Below are 20935 nucleotides of genomic sequence, written 5' to 3'. Positions count from 1 at the left end.
GTGCTCACAAATTAACATTTCAAAACGTGATATAAGACATTAAATGACATTGGTCACCGTAATAAGTAATTCTAATTCGTTGTTTTAAAACAAACAACCGATTATTCAAAATTTCTAATAGCTCTTCAATCCCCATACTCGTAATGTACGCCCTTTACGGGCAATAGGAAATTGTAGCGCAAGTAGCGCAACAAGCAAACATACTGCAAGTATAGGTAACAAGTTTTTTTTAGAGTAAGTGTTACAGCGGTCAGACTAATACAATTAATATAAGCGTAGAGTGTACTACAAATTAAAACATCTATTAAGGCGCCTTAGGAAACTTTTCATTCCACGTTAATAAATAAATTATTTCATATTGACTCAACATAGCTAATGGATCAAATAATCGTCGTGTAGCAAACGAAAGTGTTTTTAAGTAAGATTTCCTATAAATATATTTTTATTTTGATTCCCGCCATAGAAGAGTGCGTGAGTTGATCGTCGAGTGAAGAGTTCCCTAAGTGCGATGCTGTCAGTAGGCAGCGGCAGCACCTGAGTGATGCATTAAGTGGTGGTGGTGGTAGGTCTCCTGTGTGGGACACCACCAGTCAGGTACTCCATGCGGCATTGTGGGAGCCGGTTGCTGAAATTGGCTCCAGTGCCCACCAAAACCAAGTTTATTGTCCATTACGCCGTTGCCTCCGATATTAGTGAGATGTGGGGCTTGATTGTGATGAGGCGGTGCGGGTGGTCGTTCGTAAGGTTTCTGATCGTGAGGATTGAGGTACTTATTGTTTAGGCTCTCGAGTTTATCTGCTATCGAAGCGTGGTGGGGCGGGTGGTGCGGAGGCATCGGCGCGGGCGCAGTCGCGGGCGGAGGCGGCAGCGGCGCCGGGGGGCTGTTGGCCCCGGCCGTGACGCTGACGCTGCCCGCTGACGAGGAGTCCTCCCCGTCGCTGTCGTAGCGCGGGGACGCGTCTCCGGCGGCGCCGTGAACCTTCATGTGCTTGCGCAGCGACGACGGGTGTGTGTACGACTTGTCGCAGCCGTGCACACGACAGTTGTACGGTTTGTCAGACGTATGCACGTGCGAATGCTTTTTTCTGTCGGAAGAGTTTGCGAATCGACGATCGCAACCAGCGTATTCACATTTGAACGGCTTTTCACCTGTTAACAAAGGAAAAAATGGTGTTATATTTTGGAGTTACCTACCTACATGATTCATCTGAAATTTATTTTATATTAGATTTAGATTAACGTTACGCAGCGTAAAATGTTTCTTTTATTCGAGCCAGTTTCGCTTCTTATAACTTAAGAAAGTAGCCTGTGCAAATGTCTAATCACGCCATCAATAACCAGATTAGCGCGTTTTTTGTAATTTATGAGAATAAATAAACATTTGACAACAATTTATTGAAACTAACTTAACGTTGCTATAAATCATGTTGTACACAAAAGCCTGAGTTAATAGGAGAGACAGTAAAAAAAGTACGAAATTGAACCTCGCTGTCTAAGAAAGGGTATCAATTTAGTATTTTTCCCCTAGATAGAATGGTGTTTTTTCTCATAAAGGTTTAGTTACATACCCATCGCAAATACACTTTGTAGGTAATTAATCCAACAGGTAAGTGGACAAAAGTCCATGAAGTGACTCAATTTTAACTGTTAGTTTCAGATACCTTCAATATTATTCCGTAAAACTAGGTACCTAAAATGTGCTATGGAATAAGATAGCGATAAGTGTAACAGAAATCGTCTTTTGAAAATAATATAATAGCCCTCTATTTATATGGAGCTATTAGAAAAGCACGGATGACAGCTTTCCGCGCATGCTCATTGATAAATAAAATTTGAAATGAGCTCACCGAATCGTATGAGAGCTACATTCTATAAACACGTTACGAATGCTCACAGCTCGATTAGTGTGACCGCACTATGCAACAATGGCCGTAGTTTTCTTTGTCATGTTTACAAATAAGCCTCTTCGGTTGTAATCCGCGGCATTGTGTTTGAAACTCGAAGATCGCGTTGAGGAGGCACAGATGCTAATCTCAAGTGTCTGTTAACGCACCAATAATAGGGCTTTTTAGACCTGCCCTTACCGCAATATTAGTAACAGTTCGTATAGATACGTATTCATTGAATTGGTCTCACATTCGACAACTTTTGTGAATGGACTGATACTTCCTTTTTTTTCATTTAGCACATCGTCTCAAAATATTTTTGTATTGTAAAACCGAATCTTAAATCCAACCTGAAACTTGAATTCCATTTTTTTACACTCCATCCAACAGATAGGTATGATAATATTATAGCTCAAACAAAAAGTTGTATAATTAATGATTTCATTTGGGTTCAAAATAAAACAGTACAAAAAAATAATGAGTTAAATACCGCGATAAAAGAGGCCAAAACATGTGTCACCCGTCTAATTACTAATCGGGCGTCTTATCTCGAGGATGACAAGATAAAGCATCGATGCACGACAAATCCTATTAGAGTGAGATGGCTTATCGGCGCACGCGCCACCGACCGTGCGAGATGGTTTTTGACCAACACATTATCATTGTATGTTATGTTATATGTACCTACCATAATTATATGAGGGTTTTTTTGCGATTATAAAATATATTGCTGTTCGATTGTACCGTATAAATCAGTCTTACAAATACTGAGATCTTACACCTATCAGATGGGGCATCTATAAAGTGGCAAAATAAAAACAGAAGACACACGAAGGGAATGCGCGTCGTGAATTCGTTGCGTGCCATGTCGGGACACGGATTTAAGGTCAGATGTTTATCTTAAACGGCTGTATCACCCACAGGAGACACTTTTTGTAACATTATTATCGAATTCTAAGTATTATTATTCATATTACTTTTATAATAAAAAACATGATAATTTAAGAAAAAGATAAGTGTACATGGTGAAATCTTGATATAATTAACTTGTTTGGCATCTATGCTTTTACAAAATTCAGGAGTAGGTACGTAATAAAATACCTAACAGTTGGCACATTGCCTAGCCAAAATTACTCCGTGGTGTTGGATTACAAATCGCTACTTAAGAGCGCTCTGCTGAGAAAACAAGCTTTTTAGAAATAGCAGGACGGGCAAAGGAAACCCGAGCCATTCGGCCTTTGCACCAAAATTGTGGTAAATGGCTTGAGGTGAGTGTAAACAAAAACAAACGCGTTACTGGGTATCAAGTTCTGTAGCTGCTACTCGTTCCACACTAACTGCTATTCCGTGTTTGCATCTAAAGTTACCCTAATAATTAAATCGGACACAACACCTATGATCGATGTTCGTCGATATTCTGCTTTCTGCGTTAACACACAGAAACCAGAGTATCGACGAACAATCCAACATACTTATTAATCTTATTATTATGGTCATTCATAAGAGAAAGTACAATATACACAAGAATTTATTGGCTTTATTACAGTGGCAACGAATAGAAACTGAAAGAAAAAAAATATTAAGAAATGTGAGATCAAAGAGCATTTGACAAATAACCAAGTTAAGACGAAATATTTAATTGAAATAATAATAGATATTAGTTTTACAAGGGGGCAAAGTTGTTGTTTAACCCCTCGTGCTAATATTGATACCCGAGCAAGCGAAAGATTCAAAAATTAAACCACGAGCGTAGCGGGGAAAATACCAGGTAACTGTAAAACATTACAAACCAAACGTTATTAAATATTTATCATTCAAATTCATTATTTAAAAGTTAATTCTACTAGATAATAACATGAGGAAACAATTCAAAATTTGCATCAAATTACTTTGCCAATCTTGTGGATAAAATTCAACTTACTCATTAGTTTTTGAAGAATAATGAGAGCCTTTAGTAGCTGGTGTGGTGAAATAGTTATTTGTTATACAAGGGTGCAAAGTTGTATTTTACCCGCGAGTGTGGAATTGAAACACGAACAAGCGAAAGGACTCTATAGTTGAACCACGAGCGAAGCGAGTGGTTCTAAAATAGAACCCTGAGCGTAGCAAGTGTTTCAACACACGAGAAGTAAAATACATTTGCACCCGTGTGTAACACAAAACTTTTCACCTCACTATAGCGAGGAAAGTGCAACATCCACAGGCGTTAGATCATCTTCATCACTGAAATCACTCATTTTTTTACGATATTATAACAAAAAACTCTGGAAATTCTGTATTTTTACGTGAGAAGTTTTTAAGTAAAAATTTTGTTGACAATGTTAACATTTCTGACGTATGAAATGTCAATGATGCGTTTTGAAATTGCATCGACTCAACTTGTGCGTTTAGAATTATATTTAACATTATTATTAAAAAACAAACGTTTCTTATGGAACTTTTAAGGTTTATGACATAAAATCATTAAATAAAGCTTAATTTGGTATTTTTTATTAGATTCTCAAACCATTTGTTTAATGATAATTAATATCAAACGAATCATTATTATGAGCGTTTTACGTTTTGTTATCTGTCAAGCTACTTAAACATGCTCCATCCAAGGTCAAATTACTTTCCCCACTAGTGCATAAAATGCGTTTTTCCCCGCTTGTTTTAAAGGATAAAAGACAACTTTCCGAGCACTAGTAATATAATACACGAGAAGTAAAATACATTTGCACCCGTGTGTAACACAAAACTTTTCCCCTCACTATAGCGAGGAAAGTGCAACATCCACAGGCGTTAGATCATCTTCATCACTGGAATCACTAATTTTTTTACGATATTATAACAGAAAACACTAGAAATTCGATTTTTACGTACAGTAAAAATTTTGTTGACAATGTTGACATTTCTGTTCTGACGTTCAGAAATGTCAACGATGCGTTTTGAAATTGCATCGACTCAACTTGTGCGTTCAGAATTATATTTAACATCATTACAAAAAATCTAACGTTTCTTATGGAATTTTAAGGTTTATGACTTAAAATTATTAAATAAAGCTAAATTTGGTATTTTTTATTAGATTCTCAAACCATTTATTTAATGATAATTAATATCGAACGAACCATTATCATGAGCGTTTTACGTTTTGTTATCTGTCAAGCTACTTAAACACGCTCCATCCAAGGTCAAATTACTTTCCCCACTAGTGGATAAAATGCGTTTTTCCCCGCTTGTTTTAAAGGATAGTAGACGGCTTTCCGAGCTAGTGAGGGAAAAAAATATTTTACCTCCCTAAAGTCTCTTCAAATTATGATTTAAATTGCGGACAGAGATAAAACCACTTTTGATCTTTATAAGTACGTAATTACAGAGTAATTAGGTTGAATGGGGTCGTTGACACTATTTCCATATACTATTGAACCATAGTTAATATATAATTCGATAGCGGCGGAAAGAAAAAAGGCTAACCTATTAGCCATCGACGATTACACTGACGAATTTAATAATTTATCTGAATTGGAATATAATAAGTATTGTTTTATCAGTTATTTGATAGCACATAATGGAGCATATCCGAGTTAATTCAATCTCTAATAGACAGGCGGCTAATGAGCAGACAATGACTGGTCGTTTGCGGACAGTGGACCCCTTCGAGCAGATATGGCCGCGCTGACAACGGCGCGCCGCCGCGGCGCGGGCGGTGCGGCGTGGCCTGGACGGCCACTTTGTACTCGCAATAGGTTTCATTGTTTATCGATTTACAACCCTGCACCAAGTGCACCACTCCGCACCGATTTGTCAAGTCAAGTGCATGAACGAGAACGCTTCTCAGAAAAGTGAGTTCTCATTGCATATTTAAAAGATATTTCGTACTGCCTGATGATTTATGATCTTCCTTTTATCCGAAACGTATTTCGAATTAGAAAGATATATTAATATCTTAATTTTTTCCACTTCTCAGAGAATAAGGGCCCTCGTCCTGAGAATACAAAAAGAATACGCGGGGTCGGGCCGGCGCATTCGGCGCCCAACGACCGTGTGACAAGGTGCTTTATGCGGACGATTATGAGCAGACCGAATAATGTTCCGATACCCGATAAATATCTGCCAACTCATACAAAAGCATCCCAATAAAAATATAATAGTAAATGTACCAACAACAACGCAGCCTGCAAACTGCACAGTCATATCAGGCTGATAAATATAAATTAAAATAAAATGAAAACGTACTACGTACGAAGAAGGACGGCGGTCGTTCCTTCCTTATACGAAAAACCAATTAAAATCCGTACAACTAAAACTTTGAGGTATTACATTCTTTTGATTTTAAAGTCGTATTACGAGGCATAAGAAGCTGGCTAGAGACCGGATAGGTAGGTGGATTTCCTTTTCAGTCACAGCACACGGCGCGGCCCGGGCTGATTCACGGAGAGTGCGCCGTGACCGCCGTGTGGTGTGACCCGCGCTGTTCACATCGCAAATCACAACGCTAACGCTTACAGATCACTTCCGCCACGGCGCACCAGTAGAACTCTGTTCTTCTTGATTATGCAGTTACTACGTGTCCGCGTTTCAAGTTATAGGAACCGCTTAGTCGGCTCAAAAAGGGTTTTGAAGATTCTGCAAATTTTACTGTCTACTATATTTTTACTCGTTCATTTGTTTAAACTTACCTATCCCCAACGAATCGAAAAACTGACTGCTTAAAACATTTTTGTGACTGTATAATTTTGTTTGGTAGATAAACAATATTGTACGAGGCACCTGCGAGAATAAGTACAAAACATCTCTAAAATTCTGGCATGCTCGTCAATCCGCCGTCAAGCGTTCTGACAGGCCTAACCGCCATCATCGAGGCTCTCACGGGGAAAAAATATCACTAGTAATAATACAATTAGTTAGGTATCGTATATTTATAATAACAAATAACTTGTTGAATTATTGTATTACTAATAGATCACGTTTTTTGGGTTACTGTCTCTGCGTATGTACCTATTTTTGTCTACCTACCAACTGACACCCGCCCTCTACGTAAATTAGTGGGAAGGCCCCTTCCATACGTCACTCCAATGACAGATTCTTTGAGGACATAGCAGAACCGCAAAATATTCGTCGAAACATACCTGCAGCTGACATTTTTAGGTATTAAATATATTGGTATTGTGAGTAGTTATCTTAAAAAATGCTAAGTTTTTACTTTGGAAAAGAAAGATTAATTTCTACTTCATCTAATTTACTGTAGGTACTATTAATTTAAAGTGCCTCTTACTTTTTTTTTTGTTAGACTACTTAACTAGATTTCAACTCGCACTAGCTAGAATTACCAGTGAATTTGCAGTGCTACACATGTTAGAAAAGCAAGGCAAAGCTTGTGGTACAGAGCACGGAGTAGATGGAGGGGTCAGAGAGGCGCCCAGAGCGGCGGCTGCGTGTCGCGAGATCTTCGATAGCTAATCTCGGTGTTGGCATCTACGTCGAAGACGAACGGGCACGTTCGCCGATGAGGCCCGACCCAGCTACACTACAGCTACATATACGTAATACAAGTATGTGACTAACAACACTCCCTAGTTATTCTGCTTATTTATTACGATGTAACGGTCTTCCTTTATGTAGTTTCCAGGTGACATTTATCACTTTTTATGACGTAAAAATCTCACTTCTATATAAGGCCAGGATTACACTTGTAAGTTTTACTTACGTAAAACTTACAAGTGTAATCCTGGCCTAACAGTAAAGGATGACTCACGCTAGACCGGGCCGGGGTCGGGCCGGAGCTTCCGGCGCTTCGTTTTTTATGGAAAGCAGTGAAAGCACCACGTGATCAAGGATCAGCTGTCATAGAAAATGACATGTCGGACGCCTCGTCCCGGGCTCGGCCCGGTCTAACGTGACGTGAGTCGTCCTGGTAACGACGTAAGGTAGAAGTGGACGTAAGATAGGCCTGTACCTAAACCCAACCTAAAAATGAGCTACTTAGGTACGAATTTATGTATAACCTAATAAAATATAAATGTTTTTTGTCTAGACATAGCATAACAGTTATTTGGTTTAATTTGTTGTTTGACTCCTCGTGCAAGCGAAAGATTCCAAAATTCCAAAAGTGGAATCTTGAGCGTTGCGAGGGTTTCAAGGCAAGCAGGTTAAACAAAACTTTGCTACTGAGTGAAACACAAAATATTTCACCACACACAACGCGAGGAAAATAATAACTGTAAAACATTACAAGTCAAATTCAAAATCATTACCTACTTAAACATCAATTCCACCAGCCAACATAAGGAGAGAACTCAAAATAATATATACCGAATAATTATGCCATTCTTGTGGATAAAATGCAACTTTCTCATCAGTTTTTGTTAAATAAAGTGAGCTTTTACGAACAGGTGTGGTGAAATAGTTATTTGTGCAACAAGAGAGGAAAGTTGGTTTTTCTTGCGAGTGTTTATTTTGAGTCCCGAGAAAGCGAAAGATCTTGAGCGTAGCGAGGGACTCAAAAACACGAGATGTAAAATAACTGCTCTCGTGTTGCACACTTAATTTTTCACCTCAGTAGTGATAACATATTAAAGGTTAAAATGTATTTCGAATTACACAGAATAAACAGAAAAAAAAGTAATATAATATGTACTATACCATACCATACCATACCATACGATACGATACGATACCAACCCATACCATACCATAAAAGTATAAAGTGGCAGTTCATGGCCTTCACTAAATTAAAAAGCTACTTTGTTTCACTCCCTGGAGTGAGAAAAGTCGCACTTTCCTCACTCCAGGGAGTGTCGAAAGTAGGCTTGTTCGAGCTGCTGAGGTGAAAAAAATATTTATGTGTAAATAAATTGATTACGCAATTTTTTGGCGTACAGTAATATGAGAAAGCGTTAATTTCATGAATTATGCAGAACGATATATTTTAATAGGCACGAAGTTTTCATGATGGTAAATTGGGGTTTACCTATCAAGTTTCCTCGCAAGCAGGACCCATGTCTCTAGATACACTATGGGCGAGATGGATTAACGGCTATCCATAAAGTGGACACGGTTATAATAACTGGTCATGGGTTACTATTACTACTGGATTATTTTAAGTTTCAAGGGGGATTATCTAATGCGAAAAATTATGACTCATTTATGAACAATATGATTTACTCGTAATATTCATAAATTACAAAGGAAATAAGTTATACGTTTGACTTATTTGGGCTAATAAATTGTCCCAGTGATACAACAATTTGGCCGCAGCCGGCGGCGTGTCCTCTCTGCTCCCACGCGGGCTCGAGTTTCAGCCCCCAGGCGCATTTTTGGGACAAACCAATATTTCTAACGAATATTAATAGCAGGTTTAGTTTTTTTTTATTTGCTTTATTTGGTTGTCATTTCGTGAGGCGCGCCCGGCATTCTTGACATAACTTAAATGTTTCGGACATTATGTGTTCAACTTCGACACTATCATTTAATTAGGTGTGGATTCGTTTCACAATTATTTACGCATGTACTTATCATAATTATAGTATGTGTATTGTAAAAAGTAAGTGCAAAAAGTATCAATTGTTCCAAAAATAGATTTAGTGATAAATTTTATACGAGTTTGACAAAATAGGTACCTACAAGTTGTTTAGTGTTGAATATAAATGTTTGTTTTCTTATTGCTCTCCGTTTAAGCATTCGATTCGATTCTTATCCATTTCTTGTCACTACGATCAGAAGTTTTTGGGATGTGGTGTAAATGTGAAGAATTCTTATTCCGAGTGTTTTGAACACAATGGTGGTCGATCGATGGGTTGGCGGTTTCTGCATGTGTTGTATTATCAGTACCTCAGTAACATATGATAGTTACAAGTAGGTACAAAGTATGCATGTCTCAGGTTCAAAGATACCTACCTAAATAGGAAGATACAGTAGGAGTAGGACAGGTAAAACCTCACCTAAACTTTGGTGCTCTTTGTAACATTAAAGGCATGGCATATTATGTACCCAACCCCAATGGATCCTAATTATCTTAATAAAGAAATTATATTATATTATTATTATTATGAAATATTTATATTAATGCATCCTTAAAAAAAGTGTGCTATTTACATTACAGTGATTTATAATTATATTGAAAATATTACCTATCCTGCATAAAAATAGCCTACAAGAATGTGTATTACGTAAACAGTGATATTTTTTTGAAGTTTGCCACCGTTGCGTGTTTAAAAAAAAGAACGCACGAATCAACTGGTATAGATATTACCTAGGGATTCATTATCCTATCGAGTTGAAAATGGCCAAGATGGTAACATGATTCCTGCACTAGAAAATTTAGTTGAATATTGCAACTATTCTGATGAATGAAAAGAAGCCGCAACAAGTGAGCACTAGCCGTGTTCCTATTCCTAGTGCGTGCTCGGAGCATAGTAGCGAACTAAGTATGGTGCGCAGATTAGTCAGGCGAGGACGTAGGGCTGCTTGTCGGCAACATCACTCACAACCATACATATTGATAGCGACAAGGTGTTGGCTAAAAAACGCATGAATGATGCAGTGAGACCCTCCGCCGTTGCCCTACAAGACGAAAGAATTTCGCACAGTTAGGAACCTCAAAGAGCAAAGTTTTTCTTGATGCATTGAAAACGGCTGATAGCTCATTTAATTTAATGATGAAACTAAATAACAGTAGGTAAGGAAACTTCCAACACCGCCGTAAGCATGTTCGTGCACAGCGCATGCTCAAACTGCAATTAGTTTGCTTTAAAGGAACGAGAATAGTATTTTCAATAAATGACATTAAGATAAGGTTAGCTTAGGCACGGTCTTTCTCAATCATCTTCAAATAGGAACATAGGTAGTAAAGTGTCTAAAGAAATGTTAGTAATAAGTAATAAGATAGAGAGGGCGAAGCAGCGTAGGAAGCATGGGCCGTTGGGTGCATCCCGCGGATTTGAAAGCATTGTTAGATTGTAACCTCGAACAATTTATGTAGTCCCCGTACAGGCTTGTCGTGCGAGTTTCGAGCTTTGCAGCAAACACATTTTTCATCATACTTGTTTGTAAGTTATTCAACGCAGGCGTAAAGGGAGTTATAGCTGACTCCTAAGGGTATAACGGATTTTTAAAATTTAATTTGCTACAAGGCAATTATGATACTATGTGTTTGTAAATAAAAGTAAATACCTATAAATATATATTTTTTTACCCATAGGTGTATATAAAGTTTTATAATAGTTTGATATATTTTTTTAACTATTTTCAATTGCGCTTGTATGACGAACGTGTTCGCACCATTCGCGCTTTGCGACTAAAATTAACATTCATTTACCTAGACTTAAAAATGTACATATTTCCTCGGTAGATTTGAAAGATATTGCGTGTAAACACACTCAGAATTCCCTTAACAATTTTGACCAAACGCTTTATTTTCTTTATAGAAATTCGTAATAGAAGACATGACGGCCTGTTATTAATAACGTATAAAAAATAAACTATTAAAACAAGCGGTTCTGAGATACGAGTAGGTAATAGGTATACCTATCTAGTATTATCCACTGACAAAATTCCTTTCTGTAGGTCTCGAGACCTCGCGCATATATTGCATTTAAAAACAGTTTTTTAATTCCTCTCATTAAGTACTCGGGATTATCTGATTTATGATTCATAAGTCTTAGTTCGATGCGGATGGCAATCGCAAGAAAATCCAGCAAGTAGGTACTAGGTAGCCTGAGATGGGCAAGCAAGAAATGGTTACAGCAACTCGTCAAGCCCACATATAGACAGGGATATAAGTAGATTTAATTATTAATCAAAATGGCCCTTCGTATGACCAGATTAATCAGATGTAGTTATGCAATTCATCGTAACGTAGACTGACAGTGGAGTTTTTCATGAAATTGTATTGGAGATAAGTTTTTACCGACACGACACGACTTAGTAATTTACTAATTGCTCGAATCACATTAGTGATGCAAGATTCGTATCCTATCCGATGGTATGCGATGCTCGCCGATGTGAGACAGCTTTGGATCGATCGCGACTCGCGAGCTCCGACTGCGCCGCCTTTAGCATCACGCCGGAGACGTTTTTACGCGCGCTCCGCAGCGCTGTTCGCACCATCTCTTTGACATTTAGCGAATTTCTTAAAAGAAATAAAAATGTTTTTCAAGTCTGCTGAAACAGGAATGTTGTTACATTTCTGAAACTTGTTCGTCCGCTTAAACACGTTTTTTAGTAGGTGTAAATTTAACATATCAAAGCTGTATCAATGACACTGTATATTATTTTTATGTATTATATCATTAGGTACCCATCTGTATTTTCAAAAACAGACGTTAATGCTATTCTCACTGAGTACGTAGGATAATTTAAATCATAACAATCTTTAAATGCTTTGTCGTAGTCGGGTAAAAAATAAAGCGCTTAACGCATTTATTGTCTGGTAAGTGAGTACTTGAGTAGTGTGTTTTGGGGTAGCAAGTGATCAGTGTGTGCACGTGTAAGGTTCGTGTGCATGTGTGCTGCGAGCTGCGAGTGTGAGGCAATTGTCGTAAGCATGTGTGCTAAGGGTTGAAATGTTGTTGCTGACGGGTGACGGTCAACCACGCCCATGAGATAATCGCTTGTTTTTTCACGGGCATTTAAAACATTTTTTGGTAAGATAAGGTTTAGTTCAGATGGGCCCATTTTTCGGTTTTTTACTTATACCTTGGAAACTGCGTCTTAGCGACAGCTAGCGACTACTTAGACAAACTGAAAGCTGATTAAATTTTATACAAGTTTAACTTAGTCAAGTTTTTCGATATCTTGAATAGTTTTCGGAATATCCTCCTTGAAAGTTTATTTGGGGCTCTTAATTTTATCTTAACTTTTACATCAATGAAGCTACTAGGCCGTTTTTGGTATCGTTTTCGTATAAATCGGTAGTGCCAAATTTATTTATGGTATTACATTGACACCATTCCAAAGTAAAAACATATAAACTTTAAACAAATACCTTTTTTTAACTCCTCTTCACGCTTAAACCACTTAACCGATTTAATTGAAATTTGGTATACAGATATTTTGAGTTCCGAAACAGGACAGTTAGATAATAAGATAAGATAAGTCATAAGATAGTTTTTATCTCAAAAATCATCCTTTAAAGGTGTGAAATGGGGTGTGGGGGCAATTTAGCTTCTTCGCCGAAAGTTTAGCAGTATTAACTTCAGGAATTGAATACTGTTTAAGTTTAGATTTGAAGTCATGTTAGGTATCATTTTCAACTAAATCAAACATGTAGACCATCCCAAATATTATTTAAATAGGTACAGCGGTTATTGATTCCCCATACAAACTTCCACCCCACTTTTCACGCCCTCAAAAGTTGATTTTGGTTATAAAAACTATCCTATGTACTGTCCCGGGACTCAAACTATCTCTATACAAAATTTCAACGAAATCCGTTCAGCGGTTTAAGCGTGAAGAGGAGTTAAAAAAAAGTATTTTTATTTTTATTTTGTTTTTACTTCGGAATGGTGTCAATGTGTACCATAAATGGATTCATCACCCCCGATTTATACGAAAACGTTACCAAACACGGCCTAGCAGCTTCACTGATGTAGATATCAAGATAAAATTAAGAGCCCTAAATAAACTTTCAAGAGCGTATATCTCAAAAACTATTCAAGATATCGAGAAACTTGACAAAATAAAACTTGTAACAAATTAAATAATTTGTATAAGTGGCCATGTCGCTAAGATGCATAGTTTCAGAGATATAATCGGAAAACCGAAAAATAGGACCTTCAAACCCCCCTCTCCCCCCGGCTCAAGGGCTACGGCCTGAGACTTTTAACATGTACGCCTGCAGAACCAATAAATAGTAGGACGCACAAAGTTTAGTGTTGTAATTAGTTGTACAGTCGCCATCAGATATATCGGAGCGGCCGAGGTGCTCACAAATATCTGAACACGCCTCTATTGTCACGGCGGTAGGTGCGTGTTCAGATATTTTTGAGTCCCTCGGCCGCTCCGATATATCTGATGGCGACTGTACCTAAAGGTCTTACTTTGGTAGCTGAACTAGCGCTTTGCAGTCACTAGGAGCGGCATCGAGCTTTAAAAATCTTTTCATACATCGAGGCGCTGTAAGTAATAAAAATAAATCATATCAAGTTGTGATTTTTAAAGTTTGAATCGCGCTCTAAGTTGTCAAGCGCTAGTTTGACAATCCACAGATACTCCAAAACGTATGGTACCGTAAGACACCAATGACACCATCTAGTTCAACGGTCAAAACAAGGCCTACAATAAATAACTCCACTTTGTACATCTCACTAGGTTTATAAATGAATAAATAAATATGAACTGAAACATTATTTGTGTACTTACCTATAATCAAATTATAATATACATATAATTAATCCATACATATTTTCTTTCCTACGCTGTTTTATTATTATTATGAAGTGTTGAAAAATGGTGATGACATTATTGACCAAGCTTATCCAGTGACAAAAAGGGACTCTCATACAGCGATACGCACACATGCGCGACCTTATTGTACGGGAGATTTTTTATACATTTTAACAATCCGAAGCAGATGGTGGACGCACATAAACACCTTTTATTCAAGCCAACTTTATAGGGTTAGTGCATTATCATTATAATGTGCTATATATATATTGTTGCTTAGACAACTTCAGTAAATATGTGTTCAATATTATTCTATAACTTTTTTCAGGAAAATCTAAAGTATGAAGGGATAAAACTATGTATTTGTAGTAAAATACGCATGCTAGCAGATTTTTGGTAAATCCAAAACCTTATATCTAAATACGTACGTAGTATTAATTTGAGTACTAACTCACTTATCGATTACCATATTTAATTATAAATTGTATATTTATGCCAAAAGGGCCAAATTTTTTAGACATATTTTAGTTTTATTTAGTATTCGTTTTTAGTTTTAATTGAGTTTTATTTTATGGATGTTAGTTTTTAATACGAAAAATGTATTGTTATTTTGAATTAAAATGCTAGTTTAATTATAAATTGTTAATTAATTAAACTAACAATTGTGTTGTGGCTCAGTGATCCAAAGAGAATCATGGCCTCCGAAATGAGAGCATGCCACCTGTCCCCTTTCTGCCCAACTTCCGTAACTGCGCAAATTTTTAATTGTATTTTGTAATATCAATGTCAGTTTTAAGGTTTATCTAAAGCATGGGTCACTATTGTCATTAGTAGCTTGAAAATAAAGATTTTATATTCATTCAAGGAATGCATGTTTAAAATCTGAATGAAAGTCGCTAAGTAGTTGCAGATTAGTATTGTTAATAGTCGCATTGGTAGAATGAACATAAGCGTGTTTAGTTAGCAATAAACGGATGTTAAGAGCTGCACTCGACGTGCGCACACAATGCACGCAACCACAGGGGCGGCCGGGAAGGGTTCCGCATTGTTTGCAAAATATTTTGAAAGCGTCATTTTATACGGCATATTAGCCAGCACTGCATTTGATAGTCGGGGGACGTCTTCGTCGAAATGATATCATCATTATGGTGTTGAACGCTCACCCTATTCGCCGTGCTAACGCGTACTGGTGTCTGAAGTGATCACAAGTTACAATTGTCTATGTCTATTGTGTAGTTTCTTCAACTTTGTATTCAAAACAGATTGATTCTATGTACGTAATATTAGAGTAAAGTTTTTTTAACACATTTTTCCTTAAAATTTAAAGGGAAAACCTCTTTTAGCGAGTTTGTTAGATTCCTATATATGTAGAAAACCGATGCCGATCAATTTTACCGTGCAACGTGTGGAAATTATTAATTGCAAAGGTGTTAATAGATTTGTAACAAGCTATTATTAAGATGAAGTAATCGGCTCCGGCGGGGTGGGCGGGCCGCAGCTTCGCCGGCGGCAGTTTGACGCGAGTCGAGTCCTCGCGGCCTCTTCATTCCTAAACTCTAATTTAGAAATGGGCCGAATAAGGACTTTGCCGAATACGAATTTTCGGCCGAAATTCGGTTCAGCTCATACCGTACCGAATATTAGGTTGGGCTAAAACTGCCTAAAACGCTGAAAACGAGTGCATACAGGTCCGCGATCTGCACTCATCACGTGTTTTTGATCCTTCCCCTTCCGACCGCCCGGGAAATTTTATGATAAGAAAAGAGAAAAGATCTCATGCCTGAGGGCCTACCTGCCGTGAACACCGAAGTTCGCAAATTGCGGGCATCTTTCTCTGTCACCCTAATTACATAATTGGAGTAAAAGAGAAAGATGCCCGCAATTTGCGAACTTCGGTCTTCGTGGTAGGCTCTCTAATCGCGAACTACACCCGCGCCAGCTAGCGGACGCCCTTAAAAAAAATTGTTAATTCGGTAAATATTCGGCAATGCGAACCGAACTATTCGGCCGAAAACGAACATTGAAAAATATGCCGAATACCGAATAATTACCGAATATTCGCCCATCTCTACTCTAATTCATGTCTAATATTTTGTTTACTACGAGTACCTATAATTATTGTAAAAATTTCATGAGCCATTGTTAGATACTCAATTATTTAATGAGGTGTAATGTTATAAGGGGGTCAATTTCACCAAACGAGCATTTTTATCTAATTTCCATGAAATTTTTAATATTGATTTAATATAATAAAATGAAATTAATAGAAAAATAAAGCCAATATTACTTTCAGGGTACATATTTATGAAATTTTGAAAGATATTTCAGTTTGAATATTACATCCGGGCACGGGTTTTTTTTTGTCCATGGGAATTGGATTTTGCTGGCACGGGAATTGGTTCGGTCTAAGAATTATTCATATGTTTATTCATATTTAGTTTAATTATTAATCAAACGTACAATAAACTAACGTAACTTATAGCATTATTAAGGACCTATTTCACATTTGAGATCTATTGCATGTTTTTAAAGCATCATACAAATAAAATTGATGATTCAAAAACTTAACTAATGAAGTTAAGGATCTTTCTGAATTAAATAAGAATAAATGTTATTTTTTTAGTTTGAATATGATTAATAGCCATCATCTGACTTTAAGAAACATCGTCAGTTGATTTTAATTTTTTATAATGGAATAACGTATGAACAGTTTGACAGTCTTTATGTAGGTTTGTTTAAAAGTGCTCTATTACTATATATTTATGATTTTTATGAATGACATACCATATATTGTTTTTTAGGGTTCCGTACCCAAAGGGTAAAAACGGAAACTATTACTAAGACTCCGCTGTCCGTCTGTCTGTCACCAGGCTGTATCTCCTGAACCGTGATAGCTAGGCAGTTGAAATTTTCACAGATGATGTATTTCTGTTGCCGCTATAACAACAAATAATAAAAAGTACGGAACCCTCGGTGCGCGAGTCCTACTCGCACTTGGCCGGTTTTTGTTTTTTAATAGTTCTGTGTATTAGAATCATAAGTTTTAACGATAGAATTTGTTAGCATTCGTGGATTCGCAGCGAACTAATAAAAAAGCTATATTTACTATGTATTCATTAAAATTCGTATAATATATGGCCCAGTTGTAATTGTTCCACGATATATGACCTACACAACGTTGAAAGAAATATAACATCCATAGTAATAGCAAAGAGGATATAATAAGATATAATACGGTACTGTCATAGTAAATTTTGTAACCACAGTAAATTCACTGCCATCTATCGACACACTTTAAAACTAATGATGAAGATTTATAAAAATACGATAAAATGTATTTAAATATGGATATTTTTTTTTATTTTATTTGCATTAATTCTTTTTATATGATTTTGACTCATGTTTTTTCACTTATATGCGTTAAGATTGTTAAATAACAAACGAAACTGTCAACGCCCTCTATACGAGAGTAGGCCAAAGGTAGTGGCGCCATCTGATCGAGAATCAAATTTTCGTGATTTTCGAGGCACGTTTTTTCCTTAGACTGTATCCATCTATTACGGAGTTATATATCTATCTTTGGTAAAAGCGTTTAATTAATAAAATAAATTATGATTTAGAATTCGGTTTCGCAATAAAAAAATCGTCTAAAATCTAATCCGCTTATTACAGAAATTCTATTTTATGTTTAATACTTAACAATTTAATAGAAACGGGCTATGACAAACTAGTGTTCGTTAACGAAAAGACATTTGAAATATATGCATTATTGCGGGCTGCGGTCATGGAAATTAGATAGAAATTGTCGCCCTACCCGTTTTTATAATTCTGTCGTAAACTTCTGGAGACTTCTGTGACTTGTTAAAATCATACCTATATTATCTGTTAGAAGACACATGACAGAACAAGAAAAGGGAAGTGCAGTACAAGTCAAGACTTCACGTGCGATGTTGATTGGCTTTTAAGTTTTTCGTCAAAAAAATACTCGACCTTGGGCAAAATTTAAACATCGATCACGAGTTATTTACCACAAAGAAGTTAATGTTTTATATGCTCAGTGATATTAAATATCATCTAGTTTGAGTATTTAGCATTCTATAAGTGCTACCAAAGATAACTCCGTGAAAGAACATGGGTCAAAATCATATAAAAATAATTAATGCAAATAAAAAAACCATTTATCCATATTTAAATACATTTTAACGTATTTTTAAATCTTCATTTTTAGTTTTAAAGCATGTCGATAGATGGCAGTGAATTTACAGTGGTTTCAAAATGTACTATGACAGTACCGCTCTATCTTAATATATACTCATTGGTGCTACTAATGTACAGTTTTTAGTAGGAATTTTCATTATACTCAAAAACGGATTCCGGACAGGGCACGGGAGTAGTAATTTGAGTAAGTATTTTTAAGTGTACCCTGTAAACTAATTAATCAGTGAATTCATGTAGTAATGTATGCTTGTAACAGAACGCAACTACAGACTGCCTATAATGACCCAATGCATATGGGAGTGGCAGTGACAGTGAGCGTCGTTTCTAAGTACAGACGCTGTCAGATTAGAATGAACTGTGTAACTATAGGATAAGGCATATTAGATCTCTCTCTATTGTCTGGACGATCAATGGTGGTGCTTGTGTAAAATTTATCTTAGAGGAATATTATAAATAAACTCGGTGTTAACAGAAGAAACGTTTTATTACTAAACATTACAGACCTCGGTGTGGAAGTGTGACTTCTTTATGAAAAAATAAATAAACGGTACGTATTATCTGATGCTACCTTCCGATTTTCATCTCGGACACAAAAAAAAATCGCGTTGAGAAAATGACCCAAGGTATAAAATAAGTCTGCTAGTTTGAGACATGACGCATCTGAGCCTTAAATATAAAGCAAAGTACTTATTATAACGTCTTGATCAATTATTCATCTCTGGTCATAAAAATGAACATATTGTTTAGAGTTCATCCCAAACACTTTTTAACCAAAAATATACGTTCGCTAGTAGCAATGAAAAGTTACGTCAAAGATACTCTACGTACCTTTGCATTTCAAGCAATGTGCCTCTCGCTTGTCTCTTGTGACTGAAGCACGCCTTTTCGTGAAGATGTTTTTCGAAGTCACAGTCTTCCGGAAATATTGATAACTCTTCGCTCTATATCTACTTTCCTCCAACCTGCTCTTATCGCGGCGTGGGTTTGGGAGTCTAGTTCAAGCGCATTGCTGTCTCGCGCCGCGCGCCTTTTGTTTCAGCAATCGCCGTATTTCAATACTTTCACCCTGCGACTATAAGGCGACTAAGTTTCCCCTTAAGCATGGAAGTGCAGAATTTAAGACCAATGCCTGGCAAAAAAGACAAAATTTAGTAATTCATTTAAAGGCAACAGTTGAAATCCAAAACAACTCGCAAAGCGGTTTTGAAACCCTTTATACAATTATCAATAAATTAATTTAAACATGATATTTCACGTATAGACTATTATGTATGTATGTAATTATACCAAAAAAAGGTCACGCACAGCTTCATTACAGTTTTAAACAATTAATTAATCACTCGCCATAGCATTCACAACTTTATCAAATTAGATCGCCTAACTTATTTCTATATACCTACCTACGATAGTATTTTATAGATTATTCCATTGATGCCCGGATAGCTACTTATTTATAACACGAGATCAAAACTAGAATTACTTTAAATATTTAAAAGTTAATTAAGGGATTTACTACTTTAAATGTGACGTTTCCAACCAAAAGGTACCACATTGTCGCTTATCGAGGTGGATTTCAAATTGAAGCTATATGGAAATAGCGTCTTATTGACAACCGACAATAAGTACCCTTTTGGTTGAGAATGGCACAAATATGTATTAACAGTTACTCGTAATCATTATAAGGGGATAATCAGAAGGTGCCCGGATGACTCGCTACTGATTTTCGACATAAGGTATCACTTTACGGCTAAAGTGCGTTCCTAATAAAAGTATCAGTTACTTGACTACGCGCACGCACTCCGATCGCGGCCGGGGCAGCCGCCTGCGACGGTTCCAGATATTTTCCGATAACCGATATTTCAAACATTCTTATTTGCTTTGACATTATGATACGTTTTGGTGTTACGGATTCAATAAAATTATGTTTGAACCGATAGGTAATTAATAATTTTTAATTTAACCTAAGAACTAAATTTAGACAACTGGTATTTGTTGTGAAGTAATTAATGGTATAATGACAGTGGACTTCCAGTTTACCAGCCTTAGAGCCAAATTTATGGCACAACATAAAACAATTCTTCAAAATCCCCACAAAAAGGTCTATTCTATTCAGAGACCCGTATGAGATAATAGCGTACGGGGGCACGGGACAAAAGTCTCAACGCAACGCTGAACAACGATGACCAAAAAAAAAGAATAAAACCATCTGGCCATTCAAATTCCTAGACCTATTCCTTTAAAATCGATATTTTAAAGTTAACTACCAATACCTTACAACAATACCACACTATAGTGCGCGAGAGAGACAAACGCAAGAGAACCGGGACGACGGAACTGGACATTTTAATTTATGATAGTTTTTTTTTAAGTATCTTACATTACACAGTTCAGATGAATCTTTCGACTATTGTAACGAATTGAAAAATGGTGCCTATTGCCTGGCTTGAACGGTTTATGCTGTCCTTACC

The 20935-nt window shown here is 36.7% G+C and overlaps 1 protein-coding gene across 1 annotated transcript in view; it reads right to left on the bottom strand.

Annotated features, from left to right (window-relative positions):
• Positions 1-229: 229 nt before the first annotated feature.
• LOC134753989 (zinc finger protein ZIC 4) overlaps positions 230-20935 on the bottom strand; it is a 38711-nt gene continuing 18005 nt past the window's right edge. The window contains exon 3 of the mRNA XM_063690030.1: positions 230-1149. Within this exon, the coding sequence (XP_063546100.1) occupies positions 515-1149 (635 nt within the window). The 3' untranslated portion in view covers positions 230-514. The remainder of the gene's footprint in view (positions 1150-20935) is intronic.

This window comes from Cydia strobilella, chromosome Z, assembly GCF_947568885.1.
Source record: "Cydia strobilella chromosome Z, ilCydStro3.1, whole genome shotgun sequence".
NCBI lineage: Eukaryota > Metazoa > Arthropoda > Insecta > Lepidoptera > Tortricidae > Cydia > Cydia strobilella.
Note: the sequence above shows the minus strand (reverse complement) of the source record. Positions and strands in the feature narration are given on the sequence as shown.